This window comes from Nycticebus coucang, chromosome 9, assembly GCF_027406575.1.
Source record: "Nycticebus coucang isolate mNycCou1 chromosome 9, mNycCou1.pri, whole genome shotgun sequence".
Classification (NCBI taxonomy): domain Eukaryota; kingdom Metazoa; phylum Chordata; class Mammalia; order Primates; family Lorisidae; genus Nycticebus; species Nycticebus coucang.
The window spans coordinates 41618801-41633660 of NC_069788.1; the positions used below are offsets into that span (position 1 = coordinate 41618801).

Sequence of the window (14860 nt, forward strand, 5' to 3'; positions counted from 1 at the left end):
CAACATTTAGATTTCCTATGCTGCAAGCTACAGATAATTTTATTTTGCTCATTACAGAAAGAAACTAGCCATGTCTAGAGTGTATGAATACACTTTACTTTTTTTAATGTATAATTTGTGCAATTACATTAATAATAATTAAATGTGAAAATACAGGCCAACAAAACTAAAATTTAAATCTCTCCAATTACTCCTTCATTGAGACAACCAAAATTAAATTTTTCACGTATCATTTGCAAGCTTTGTCCCATGCAACTATGTACCTATATATTATATGGAGTCCAATTTAAAACATAATACACATGTAACAGAGGTAAAGATATGAAAAAGAACAAATGTTGTCTCTTTAAGCCTCTCCACCCTTTTTGGGAATTAAAAATCGGAATTCTTTTTTCTTTTTAGTTTTTGGCCAGGGCCAGGTTTGAACCTGCCACCTACGGTATATGGGGCCAGCACCCTACTCCTTTGAGCCACAGGTGCTGCCCTAAAACTCAGCATTCTTGCCTGAGGTCAGTAATCAAACAGGTAGGAAAATGCTGTCTTCTAGTATCTTAAACCACAGGAGATGCCTCAACTCAACTATAGGGAGGTGCCAGATAAACTCCACCAAAACCACCAACTACAGTTAAACAACAATAGCCCAAAGCTATGACATGTGACACTGACAGCACAGGCTGGAGCCCAATCTCTGAAAAACCCCGTCTCAATAAAAAATTTAAAAAAGCACTGTATTTCACCACCCAGATCCAGCATTCTAGGAGGTTGAGATGGGTGGATTGCTTGAGCTCAGGAGTTCGAGACCTGCCTGAGCCCATCTCTAAAAACTAGCAGAGTATTGTGGCAGGCACCTGTAGTCCCAGCTACTCTGGAGGCTGAAACAAGAGAAATCACTTGAGCCTAGGAGTTTGAGGTTGCTGTGGGCTATGATACCATAGCACTCCACCAACAGCAACATAGTGAGGCTGTCTTTTTCTTTCTTTTTTTTTTTAAAAAGCACTGGGTGGCACCTATAGCTCACTGGGTAGGTCGCCAGCCACATGCACCAGGACTGGTGGGTTCGAACCCCAGCCCAGGCCTGCTAAAACAAAAAAAATTGCCAGGCGTTGTGACGGGTGCCTGTACTCCCAGCTACTTGGGAGGCTGAGGCAAGAGAATCACATGAGCCCAAGAGTTTGAGGTTGTTGTGAGCTGTGACTCCATGGCTCTCTACCAAGGGCAACAAAGTGAGCCTCTGTCTCAATTTAAAAAAAAAAAAAAAAAAAAAAAGGCACTGTATTTCTGCTAAAAAGATAGGATGGTGGTTAGTAGAAATTCTTGTCTGCTACCGTCCTCATTTGCCTGCAAATCAATAAACTTCTTTTTCCTTTTCCTCAAACCACTTGTCCTTGTTCATTCTTCCTTCTCACTGATCCAGGATCAGGGACAAGTACTGAACTTCTGGTTAACACCCACATACTGCTTTGTGGTCTTGTCTTCTCAATTGGTCATTAGTTCATGCTCCTGTATTTAAAAAATGAGGGGAAAATCCCAAACTAATGGCATGTTAAGAGCATAAATCAGGAAACTCCACTATTCAATAATGACTTCTGATTTACACAGAAGATTTGATAGCAGTAAATGAACTTGGTAATTTTCAGATTGGATACAAAGAATGCAACAAGGAGAAAAATGAAACCCTGCTTTAATCCTTCACTGTTTCACCCTTTAAGTCCTCCCTAAAGTCCATTTTGAATTTAAAACAGTGACTACACAACAATATGAAGAAATTATCAATGAAAATGAAATAGCTACTTAGAATTAATAGTTTTGGTCCATCTGACAAAAGCTTGTAGCAGAAATGTAAGAATTATAACAGTATTTCCTCCAAAGTCAAATATCAGAACTCAGTGTCTAAGACTGATCATTTCAATAGGTGCTTAAAAACAGGTATGTACGAAAGTAAGTAGACAGTTGGCTCTAGAGTCATAATAGAACATGCTTCCTTATGACGTGTTATTTACTCCAATACACTTCCCTAATAATGGAGGTACAAGGCACAACTAACCATAAAACAAAGGTAAATTTAACTACTTTTCACTAAGAAATATATATACTTAAAATTTTAAATTGAAACAAATTTATAGAAAATGAAATAACTTCAGAGCAGTGCCTGTAGCTCAGTGGTTGGGGGTGCTGGCCACATACACCAGGGCTAATGGTTAGAATCCAGCCCAGGCCTGCTAAAACAACAACAACTGCAAAAGCCAGGCGTCGTGGCAGGCACCTGTAGTCCCAGCTACTTGGGAGGCTGAGGCAGGAGAATCAAAGCACTGTAAGTCCAAGAGTCTGAGGTTGCTGTGAGCTGTGATGCTACATCACTCTAACCAGGGCGACAGATTGAGATTGTGTCTCAAAAAAAAAAAAAGAAAAGAAAAAGAAAATGAAATAATTTCACTATTACCTTATAACTTAGGAGATGTTTTACCTACATTTTAAATTAATCTTCCACTGACTGAGATCCCTTACACTTTAGTTCTTCTAGTCTTATCCCTTCTGTGTAAACCAATACCACAATGCATTAAAAACTACTCCTTTTTAAAGGAACTATGCTGTAAAAGGTTAGAAAAAGAAAGCTTCTCTGTGAAAAATTATCTCTTCTTTATCCGATTCTATGTGAATCATGGAATAGCAAGTTTCTAACAAGTTAGTCTTAAATGTAATAATGTTTAAATAAATGTCTACAATTTAACAAAATTGCCTACATTGACTTTATAATAAAGTGCTTTTTTCTTAGTCTATAAGTAAGCATATTAGTCAATGTTTTAAAGATATTATTGGGCGGCGCCTATGGCTCAGTGAGCAGGGCACGGGCCCCATATACTGAGGGTGGCGGGTTCAAACCCGACCCCAGCCAAACTGCAACAAAAAAATAGCCGGGCGTTGTGGCAGGCGCCTGTAGTCCCAGCTGCTCGGGAGGCTGAGGCAAGAGAATCGCCTAAGCCCAGGAGTTGGAGGTTGCTGTGAGTTGTGTGACGCCACGGCACTCTACCGAGGGCGATAAAGTGAAACTCTGTCTCTACAAAAAAAAAAAGATATTATTAAAAATAGATATAGGGGTCTAAAAGTCCACAAGAGCAACTGGTACTTTGTACTCTAAGCATACATTAAGTTTGTCTTCCGATAAGCATCTGAGTGGTATTCAAAGAATCTTCTATCCATTTGCAATACGTGTTCTGGTTTACTGCCTTATAAAATGATATACAGATTATAGCCGCTTCCTGTCACCATATTCCTGTTCTCCAAAGCTAGCATTTCCAAGGTTTGTAGGTAATGAAGATGGTAGCACATGATTGAAAAAAAAATTCTGCTTCTCATAAAACCCTGAAATTAAGGTAAAAAAATAATAATAAAATAAATAATAAAAACTTGCACCTTCCCCATTTGTGATTATCTTCTTTGGTGTTTCTGTCATCCATACTTTTATTTAGGAGGTAAGCAAAATCATTCTGTGAAAAGTACTGCTATAATGATAACTAGACTTCTATATGGTAGTACAAGAGATAATTGTTAATTAGGTACTAAATGTGCCTAAATATCAAAGACTGGTTATCTAAAACATGCAAATTGATAAATTGGGTTTGCACTCAGAAAATACCTCCATAGGCAGTACCATTTCTACCTTTGTAAGAGGCAAGACTACTCATTAGATGCTATACTTAATTTTGCATATGTAGTAGGAGTAGGCTATCAGGTTTAGTTTATACTTTTGACATAGAAAATCATGAACCCAAACTAGTCTACAGCTCAAAACTGACAAAGATCACAAGAAATCAACTGGTTAACCCTTTGACTAAAAACAGCAAGTAAACATCTGTATTTTACAAAGAAAATGAGATTCCAAGATTTTCCAAAGGTATACACCACCAATATGTTGTATACCTTTGGAAAATCTTGGAATCTCATTTTCCACCAATATGTTGATTTTCAAACTTTTTTTCTAAATTTACACACACAAATACAAAGACACACCCAAACTTTTAAATCATATTCCACAGTAATACATGATTTACATCATGACCCATTACATATTATTTTCATTTATATAGGTAAGTCAAATAAAGGTTTCACAAAATACTAACCTTAGGATTTGCAATGTACTCGGATATTTTTCACTCTATTCAATTTTTTTAAATGCCAATAATGACATATTAAACTGATTTCTCTACCTACTAACAAGTGACAATATCCACAGTTTGAAAACCTGGATGGAAGGTAGTATTTCAACCAATAAATGTTTATTTGTCATAACTATAAATAATGTCATGAAAATTTGCTGCTTTCCATTGCAGACATTTACTGATTCTTTTACTAATGTCATATGCAAAACAATATAAAAATGTTTAATGAGGCCAGGCATGGTTCATGCTTGTAGTCCTAGCACTCTTGGAAGCCAAGACAGGAGGACTACTTGAGCTTAGGAGTTTGAGACCAGCCTGAGAAAGAGCAAGACCCCAACTTTATTAAAAACAGAAAAATCTGAGGGATTAGGGAGAGGGGAGGAGAGGGATAAAGGGTCATGGTATACAGCACACCTCCTGGGGTTGGGACACAATCACAAGAGTGACTTTACCTAGCAAATGCAATCAGTGTAATCTAATTCTTTGTACTCTCAATGATCCCAAACAAATAGCAAAAAAAAAAATAGAAAAATAGGCACACACCTATAGTTCCAGCTACTTGGGAGGCTAAAGCAGGAGGATCACTTGAGCCCAGAAGTCTGAGGTTACAACTATAAGAGGGGGCTCTACCTCAACTGCAAAATTGTAACCTACTTGTTTATGCCCTCACACCAGGGTACTGTTACCCTAAAATGTAAAAAAAAATAATAATAATTTTAAAAAAATAAGTAAGTTTGAGGTCGCTGTGAGCTAGGCTGATACCAGGGCACTCTAGCCTGGGGTAACAGAGCAAGACTCTGTCTCCACCCATCACCCTCCCCCCACCCAAAAAAAAGTTTAATAAAAGAAAAGGACCTTAGGCTCAGTGGCTACGGCACCAGCCACATACACCAGAGCTGGCCAGTTCGAATCCAGCCCGGGCCTGCTAAACAACAATGATAACTACAACCAAAAAATAGCCAGGCCTTGTGGCGGGTGCCTGTAGTCCCAGCTACTTGGGAGGCTGAGGCAAGAGAATAGGTTAAGCCCAAAAGTCTGAAGTTGCTATGAGCTATGATGTCACAGCACTCTACCCAGGGGGACAGCCTGAGACTCTGTCTCAAAATAAATAAATAAATAAATAAATAAATAACTACAAGAAAAGGACCTTAAATGAGGTAGAATATTATCAAGGGGATAGCCAAACCAAAATTAGGCTGAAAGAGATCCTCAGACTAATTTTAATAATTGGAAAGATTCATGGCAAGATCAACTGATCACATATTTTCAAGTGTGCTTAAATCCCATCCTTTCTATAACTTCTGTAACTTCAGTCTTTCCATAGCGTCTAATAAATTGCAGATCTGTTAAGCAAATCCTTTCTTTAGTGATTATATAAAAATAATTAATGCTCTTGACTGGGAAGAATAATTTATCAATCCAAAGGTGGGAAAATCCTTACCCAAACTTGGAGAGGCTTCTGCTCACAGAACAGTCTTAGACTTGAGAGAGAGAGAGAGAGATCACATTTCTAAACAAATGTACAGGTATGATTTAAGGAAGAAAAATCTCAACCATGTGAAATGAGGATTAATGGGGAAGGTAGAGAAATAGGAAATAGTAAAGTTTACAGAAATGGAGAAAATATAATATCGTAAAATTAATGACTAAAAAATTATTTCATCCAGATGAGCATTTTATTCCCCCTTTCCTCCAGGGACAAGGAAAGACTTTAACAAAGAGGCAGATTAGCATTTTAAATCCATGCTACCTCAAATCCTAATACTTTAATCAAACACCTCCTGGTTCTCCTCCAGAATACTTCCTATATATATCCTAGTAATTCTGGCTGACATAGAAAGTCTTAGATGATTAAAAAGATCTTTAGGTCATACTACACATTTTGTGAAGAAAATATGAACGTTAAAGGGCCTTAAATGAATTCAGCCTTTAAAGGTAACAGAGGCAAATAAGAATTCAAAATAAGAGAGTTGCCCAAAAAATATAAAACAAAAATAATACTCTCCCTTGTCAAAGAGGAATTTTGGCTGAGCTTCCATGCCTCCAGCAAATCCAGTCATTAAAAATGAAATGTCCAATTTCCAATCAGAAATTTGGTTTATTATAGCTCAAACAAGAAGCAGAACAATTAATGAAAGTATGTGCCTAAACTATTGACACCGTTTTACCATCTTACTGGTAGCTTATTTATGCCAGCAGCAAAAAGGCCTGCAAAGTGAGTGGCAATGAAATCACAAAAGGAGTTTTTCATAGCTCCTTGAGACCTGAATATTTTTCCTTACAAGAAGTTGTCCAAAGCCTAGAAAATGTGGTAGTCAGTTGGTGCAAAGTCTGGTAAATACAGTAGATGACAGAGAGTTTCCTAGTCCAGCTTCTGTAGTTTGAACAGCATTGTTTACACATGTGGTAGAGCTTTGTCTTACAAGTGGATTGGCCTGTCTTTACTGACGGATCTCAGAATCTTCAACATTTCATCCCATTGGCTGACCATGTTTCACAAAGCTGTAGTGGATAATACGAGAGTTGGACCATCAAACAGACATCATTAGCTTTCTTTGATGAATATTCTGGTTTGGACTGTGTTCAGCATTTCATCTTTATCCAACCATTGTGCTGACGGCTTGCAAAAGTCAAAAACAGTCATTTTTCATCATGTAACATTATCGTGTAAAAAAGGTTTACCATTATGTCGTGACAGCAAGGAAGGCTAGCTTTGAGATTTTTTCTCTTCTGATGTTTAATTCATGCAGAACCCATCTACACAGCTTCTCTACCTTGCCAATTTCTTTGAAATGTTCCAATATTGTTGGAATACTAACATCGAACCTTGCTGCTAATTCACAGGTAAGGTGAGATGGATTCACTTCCACTACAGAGTTCAGCTCATCATTATCCACTCTGGTCTCAGGTCACCCCATGTGACTCATTTTTAGAACTAAGATCACCAGAACAGAACATCTCAAACTGTCATCATACTGTGCGTTTATTAGCCACATCCTTCTCAAACACTTTATTGATATTTCAACCTATGTGCACTGCAGTGGTTCTACAACAGAACTCGTATTAAAAAAAAAAACATATTTTTTTTTTACTTATGCATGCTTTCAAACACTGCTCTAAAAATTCTTTTGAAAGATAGATCACAAGCTAAAACATGGGTTGGAAAGAACAAGGATATACTTTCACAGGAAAACAAGTGTCCAAGTGAAATGTCAAAGATATCAGCTATCAAACTTAGTATTTAAGGAAATTGGACATTTCATACCTTATAACTTACAACATGATAAGGTCTGACACAGATTTTTTTCATTCTAATACAAAGAAACACTTTTATTTGGTTTATTTGGTTTATAATTTACCAGTAACTAACATTTCAATGGTTTTTTATTAACTCTTACTCTTTGTATACTTATTTTTCTTCCCTTCTTATTCTATTCCTCTAAACCAAAACAGCCTAGGAATCTTTTATAAAGAAAAGGGAAAATATCTGAAGTAATAATGGTTTGGAGGCAGGGTGGTACTCTATCACTCAGCATAATATGTCATCAGTAGCAAAACAATTATCAAAGTTAACCTTCAACTTAGCCTACAACCTACTATCTTGACAAGATTTTAAACATGTTTTTTCCTCATTTCACTCAATTTTATGTAAGCAAGTTAAAACAAACTCATTTCTTCATACCATATACTCATTTTGAAAAGAAATCTTGAAAAGCTCTTTGATATCTAGTGATACACAATTAACTGTTTTTAAAGTGACTTTACATCTTTTAAAGTATATTTTATGTTCTACAATATACTTTAAGAAGAGAATTTAAAATCACAGTGGCACTGACCAAAGTAATCTTCTTCTTGTCTTGTACAACTCATGCCCCCCTGCAATAATACATTCACTATACTTTCCCTATGTTCACATTGATATGACACCCAAAATGTATTTCTAAAGTTTTATGAGCTCTTTTCGGAATTCAAAAAGAACACAAAATTCTGCTTCAGCAAGCAGAATGTTACTAGTCATTCCATGCAACTGCTATAAGGATAGCAGGAGTGTGGGGTAAAGAAAAAGAGGAAAGAATGAACTTCATGAACTTGAAAATATCCTCTTAATATCTTTAAAGGCAAAAGTGGCAAAGCTTTATAAGAAGTAAACAGGCACAGATCACCAGAAACAATTACCACTACAGAAGGTAAAACTGTAACAAATGCAAGGAAACACAGAGACCATAGCTGAACTCTGACATCACAGGTATTTTTTTTTAACTTTATTCATATATCTTTAGGGACACGAGAACATTCTTCATGAGTATTTGATGCAAGCCACCTTCTTGAAAGGTGTCTGACCTTCTCCCAAAGCCATGCTTTACTCAATTACAAGGGGGACCTCTACACGAAGATACAGATACACAATCTATTACAGGTCGAGTACCCCTTATAAAAAACGCTTGGAACCTGAAGTGTTTGGGATTTCTGATTTGTTCAGATTTTGGAACATGTGCATTTTGAATTTTTGGAATTAAGATTCACAACCTATATATTATATATGTTTTGTTTCTCTGTCACTTTCATTTTTACTATAATCACTCATCAGTGAGGAAATATTTCTTCGTATCTATCATCATAGATATGCAAAGTCAGATATGCAAAGTCATTTAACATAGAATAAATATTATAAAAAATATAATATATATAACTATAAAAGAAAAGGTTCTTTTCTTTTAAGAAACTAAACTATTTGAAAGTTTCCAAACTGAACAGCCACAGCTGCCAGCTTCTTCCCCAACTCTCCCAATTCCTTTCCATCTAGCTTACACATGAAAGTAAAGGTCTAAACCAGTGTCTTTCAACCTTTTTTTAAATCTCACAGCACACTTGAACCTACAGTTAAACTTCACAGCACACTTAAAAACCGAGAAAAAAAAAATATCCTTAATGTGCTTTGACCTTCTTTCAAAAATAATTTAATTAATGATCTTTAAAATTTTTCATGCCACACTGGTTGAAAATCACTGGTCTAGACCTTATACCATGATGATTATTCCTTGTCCAAATAGCAAAATAAATAGAAGATATAAATAAACAAAGAAACCTCTCTGTGATAAAACTCTAAGCCAGGTTCCCGAGCCCAACACAGTTTCTAACAGCTCAGGGATCCAAACCTAGGATCCAAACCCCTAAACAAAGCATCAGCACCTTAAAGCCCTACCTGGCCAAAGAATTCACAATTTGTGGGCTCAGTGCCTGTAGCTCAGCAGTTAGGGTGCCAACCACATACACCAGGGCTGGCAGGTGCAAACCCGGTCCTGCCAAACAACAATGACAATTACAACAAAAAAATAGCTGGGTGTTGTGTAGTCCCAGCTACTTGAGAGGCTGAGGCAAGAGAATCACTTAAGCCCAAGAGTTGGAGGTTGTTGTGAGCTGTGATGTGATAGCACTCTATGGAGAGCGACATAGTGAGACTCTGTTTCAAAAAAAAAAAAAAAGGAATTTACAATTTGTTTTAGCCAACAGCCAGAAGATAGGCCCTGACCACCCAACTTAGAGCATTTACTTAAAAAGGGCTTATAATAGAGAATCCTTCCCTTATGCCTTGACATGTATATGTACTTTCTACAATTTGGGATTGTCTTTCTCAAGGACCTGAAGCCATTCCTTGCCATTCCTTTAAAATGTAATCCTTAGAAGAAGGGGATCTTTATTGCCCCAGACTCCTAACCAGCTGACACGATCAGCATTGCTTTACCAACTCCTTTTAATTTTTCACTTCTCTGGCTCTACTGAGCCCCATATCACACTACAGCAAGCCCCTTCCTCTTCACCCCTTCCTTTAAAACTACCAGTTATCTCTGTGCAAACTGAAGTTGACTTCACTTCTCTTCCCTATTGCAATAATATATTATTGACTAAAATCTGCCTTTTACCACTTTCATGTTAAAGCTTCATCTTTGACAATATTCATAAAGAAAGTTAAACACATCTTAATTAGTAAAGACTCAGTTACTTTATAAATAAGATCACTGGATATAAAGTTTTTTGGGTTTTGTGGTTCAGATTTGGGGGTGGGTTTTTTTGTTTGTTTCTTTTTTGAGAGTCTCACTCTTTTACCTTAGCTAAAATACAGTTGCCTCATCACAGCTCACAGCAACCTCAAGCTCCTGGTCTCAAGCAACCCTCCTGCTTTAGCCTCCCAAGTATCTGGGACTACAAGGCCCATGCCAAAACTGCCAGCTAATTTTTCTAGTTTTTGTAGAGACAGGATCTCACTCTTGGTCAGGCTGGGCTAGAACTCTTGACCTCAACTGATCCTCCTGCTTCAGTCTCCCAGGGTGCTAGGATTACAGGCATGAGCCACCAAGCAGCTAGCCATAAAGTTCTTTAAAAAAAAAAAAAAAAAAAAAAAAAACTCCTAAAAATTTCAACTTTATGAAGCAGTCATAACGCAAGAAGTTGACCAATCAGCATTTTGGAGCTGGAAAAGGCCCATCAAACCCAAATCCTTCATTTTACAAATGATGCATCTAAGGTCCAAAGAGATTAAGTGACTTACCCAAGGTGATTTCAATTAAGGATCTGGTTAGAAGGAGGATAACTCAGCATGATTCTCTGACTCCAACATTTAAATACCCTTTCTGTTATATTCTCGTTGATAAAGCAATATCACCATTAATCATTCAAGTAACGATGAGCAGTGACTATAAATTGCCTGACTGAAAATACATTTTTACAATTCCACTGTGCAGTAACAACAGTAAATCAAGGAAAATTTGGTTCAAGTAAACATGAAATAGGATTTCACTCAGGGAAGATGGTCTGTACAGTCTCACACAAATATATAAAATAGCACTATGGTAAAGAAAAACTGTTTTTACACACAAGCCAAGAAAACAAAATATCATGCATAAGTCCAAGGGAGGATCAATGATTTTAGATAGTATTCAAAACAACCAAAAGAAAAAAATGAAAATAAATTTTAAAATCTTTTTCTGCACTTACCAGCAAAGCATTTGGAACAGAGATTCATAGTCTTGCTGGACCTGGGGGCAAAAAGAAAGAAGAGTTAAACATTCTGTTATCACTCTAATAAAACCATAAGATGTCTGAAATGTACACACAGAATTTCCTGACCAGGCGCTGAACTAATAAACTAATAACAAGTCCGTAGCTAGCTACCCCCCACCAACAAAACAAAGAACACTTTTTTTTTTTTTTTTTTTTGTAGAGAGAGAGTCTGATTTTATGGCCCTCGGTAGAGTGCCGTGGCATCACACAGCTCACAGCAACCTCCAACTCCTGGGCTTAAGCGATTCTCTTGCCTCAGCCTCCCGAGTAGCTGGGATTACAGGCACCCGCCACAACGCCCTGCCATTTTTTGGTTGCAGTTCAGCCAGGGCCGGGTTTGAACCCGCCACCCTTGGTATATGGGGCCGGCGCCTTACCGACTGAGCCACAGGCGCCGCCCCAAAACACTTTTTTCTTAACCTGTGAGTTAGCCAATGCTTTATTTATTTCTTAACCTGTGAGTTAGCTAATACTTCATTTATTGTAGTTAGCAGCCTATGCAGCAACAAGTTCAGAAATAATCATAACAGGCCCATAAAGTAGCACATAAGTCAATTTATCCCATATGATTACCACATTCCCTCTGTGCCCACTGGAACACACACCACAAAGTTATCACTATAACAATGAAAACTTTGTGTGTAAAGAGGTTGAACTTTCTCCTTATTTATTCACACTCACTTGAACTTTTTTTCTTTTTTTTAGAATTATGGGATTTATGGTTCAGATTTTGGGGTTTTTTTCTACGTGGCAGCAAGCATGAAAGGTGGAAATGATGTTCTCTTTTGTCTCTTCTGCTCCAATTAAACTATTCTTATTGAGATCTCCAATGACCCCCAGGTTTCTAAAACTAAGAATAATATCTATCCAAATACATATGTACATAAGTCCCTGGAATTTGTAATACTAGAAGTATCTTATTTGGAAAAAAGGTCTTTGTGGACGAATTAAGGATTTTAAAATGAGATTACCCCAGATTATCCAGGCAAGCCCTAAATGACATCACAAATGTTCTTACTATCATCTACATTGGAAATTAAGTATAGTTTTAAGGAGATGTGAACAAGGGTGCACCATGGGTCTCAAGCTAACAAGGGGTGAACATTTTGCTGTTTTTTTGAGACTGAGTCTCACTCTGTCACCCTGGGTAGAGTGCTGTGGCACCATGGTAGCCCACAGCAACCTCGAACTCTTGGGCCTGTGCAATCCTCTTGCCTCAGCCTCCCAAGTAGCTAGGACTATAGGCACTCACCACAACGCTAGCTAGTTTTTCTATTATTAGTAGAGAGGCTGGTCTCAAACTCCTGAGCTCAAGCAATCCACCCATTACAGGCGTGAGCCATCACGCCCGGCCAACATCACTTGAGCTTTTATCTGGTCTTTGGTCTCATTCTAGTCCTATTTCAAATCCTGGTCACATTGTAACACTGCTATTTTAAAATACTTTCTTTAGATGCTCCCAATCAAATTATTTTTTTGTATCCTTTCATCCATTAATAATAGCTATAATTCACTGAAAACTAATTTAGATGGCCATTTAACACATATTATCTTATTAATTTTCCCAACATCCCTAAGGTGAACACTACCATTGCTTTGCCCCTAAAATGGACTTTAAAAATAATCATATTAACATTTCTGTAACCAGGGAACACCTTGCTATGATGAATAATTTAATGAGGAAATGTTTCCCCCCTCCCTCCTCTGATGTTACTAAACTGAGAGGGTCTTAGAAATCAATGACATAGAGTCTCATGCCCATTAGAGACGTAAGCAGCTGGCTCCCAGAAACTGTAAAGGAGTATCTGACCCAGGTCTGAGCTAACTCCAAAGGCCAACCCACAATTCTCTGTTCACAACACAGTACCTGGCACCATACAGCAGCCCAGAGACTACATGGCAGGTAATCAGTAATGACTTCTCTGTTACATTCATCTCATTGCTGTTTCCTTTACTGATCCTCTTCCAAGTGAATGAATTCTTATGGCTCTTTCTTCCAAAAACCTCCTAGAATACTCTATGCTGGGCAAGCTGACCTAATTTGCCTCTCTTTCCACAGCAATACCTCTCCTGATAACTGAGCCTTAGACAGAATACCACCTACAAAGAAAATAGGCCAACTTTCTTTTACCTTCTTTACTAAAATTTTACAATTAAAGAAAGCCTCCATCAGGAAGTACACCCTCACAACTATGACTGTTTTCCCATGTGCTGGAAGCTAAGACCTAATAGTAATTGTCACAGAGTGACAAAAAGTGATTGAAGACAATCATTATTTCTATTTCCCAAAAGAGATGCTGTGTCAGCAAGTGAATATTCCTTTAGAATTCTGCTTAATACAAACATATCAAAGGCAATGAGGAAAATTATATGTCAATAAGTGAACAGAAATGAATAAAAAAAGAGATGTGTTAATGGTGGCATCTAACATTTACTGCACGCCTATAACATAGTAGGCATAATACCAGATGCCTTCAACCCCATTTACCAATGAGGAAGCAAAGGCCCCAAAAAGGTATGTACATGTACATAACTTACAAAAGATTTGAGAATTAGTAAAGTGAATTAATCTGGTCTAAGTCCAAAGCCTGTGTTCTTGCACCATGCTAAACTAAAGCTTCTGCTCCAATACGGAAGGGTACTGAAGGGACACACGTCAGTCCCAAGCCAGCACTCTGGTAGATTGTGAGAAGGGTCCCACAACTAAGAATTTAGTTAACTCCCTCCCCAGCCCTCAACACCAATCCAAGATTCCCAGTCATTTCACTTCCAACCTAAGGAAGAAATAGGAATGACAGGATTCCTTTGTTGCAAGATCTCTCCCCAGAGAAGCAGATGCCTTCCTAATGCAGTCACTAGCTTATATCCACAGGGTGTCACACATAGCTAGGTATAACTCACTACCACCTCCGCTACCTAGAATGTGCAGCACAAATGATGGGAAACCTGCAGAGACAGCTGAGAATAGCTCAGACCTAGGGTGCAAGTTTTAACATGTTTCACAAAGCTGATAAAAATCCATTCTATATTCTAAGCAGGAATTTTACAGCAACAAGGTTATTGATCAGGTTATGAAAGTAATGATGTAGTTACTGATATTGCTACTCAAAATATGTTTTAAATCTGAAATAAACCAGATTTTGGCTACTGAAATAATTGTCACTGCTAAATAATGCCAACTTGGATCACAGGTCTGAGTGTGAACACTCAACCCAAGGGAACTGATAAGGGATTCTGAGAACTGAGACCCTTTCTCATGTTGAACATGTGAATTGAAGCTAACCACAGGCATACAATTACTGAGTATGTACAGAAAAGCAGTGGGATCAAATTGCACAGAGTCTTGGGACAGACGACAGATTTGTCTACGTGGCACTAAACATGAAAGGTGGAAATGTTCTCTTTTGCCCCTACTGCTCCAATTAAACTATTCTTACTGAGATCTCCAATGACCCCCAGGTTTCTAAAACTAAGAATAATAGCTATCCAAATACATATCTACATGAAGTCCCTGGAATTTGTAATATCTAGAAGTATCTTATTTGGAAAAAAGGTCTTAGTGGGTGAATTAAGGATTTTGAGATGAGATTATCCTGGATTATCCAAGCAAGCCCTAAATGACATCACAAATGTTCTTGTAAGAC

At 37.6% G+C, this 14860-nt stretch overlaps 1 protein-coding gene across 2 annotated transcripts in view; it reads right to left on the bottom strand.

The window, feature by feature from the left end:
* The window catches only part of ZFAND3 (zinc finger AN1-type containing 3), a 390125-nt gene that overhangs the window by 265267 nt on the left and 109998 nt on the right, over positions 1–14860 (bottom strand). For both annotated transcript variants that reach the window (XM_053603532.1, XM_053603533.1), the window contains exon 2: positions 11151–11191. In XM_053603532.1, coding sequence (XP_053459507.1) covers positions 11151–11191 — 41 coding nt within the window. The remainder of the gene's footprint in view (positions 1–11150; positions 11192–14860) is intronic.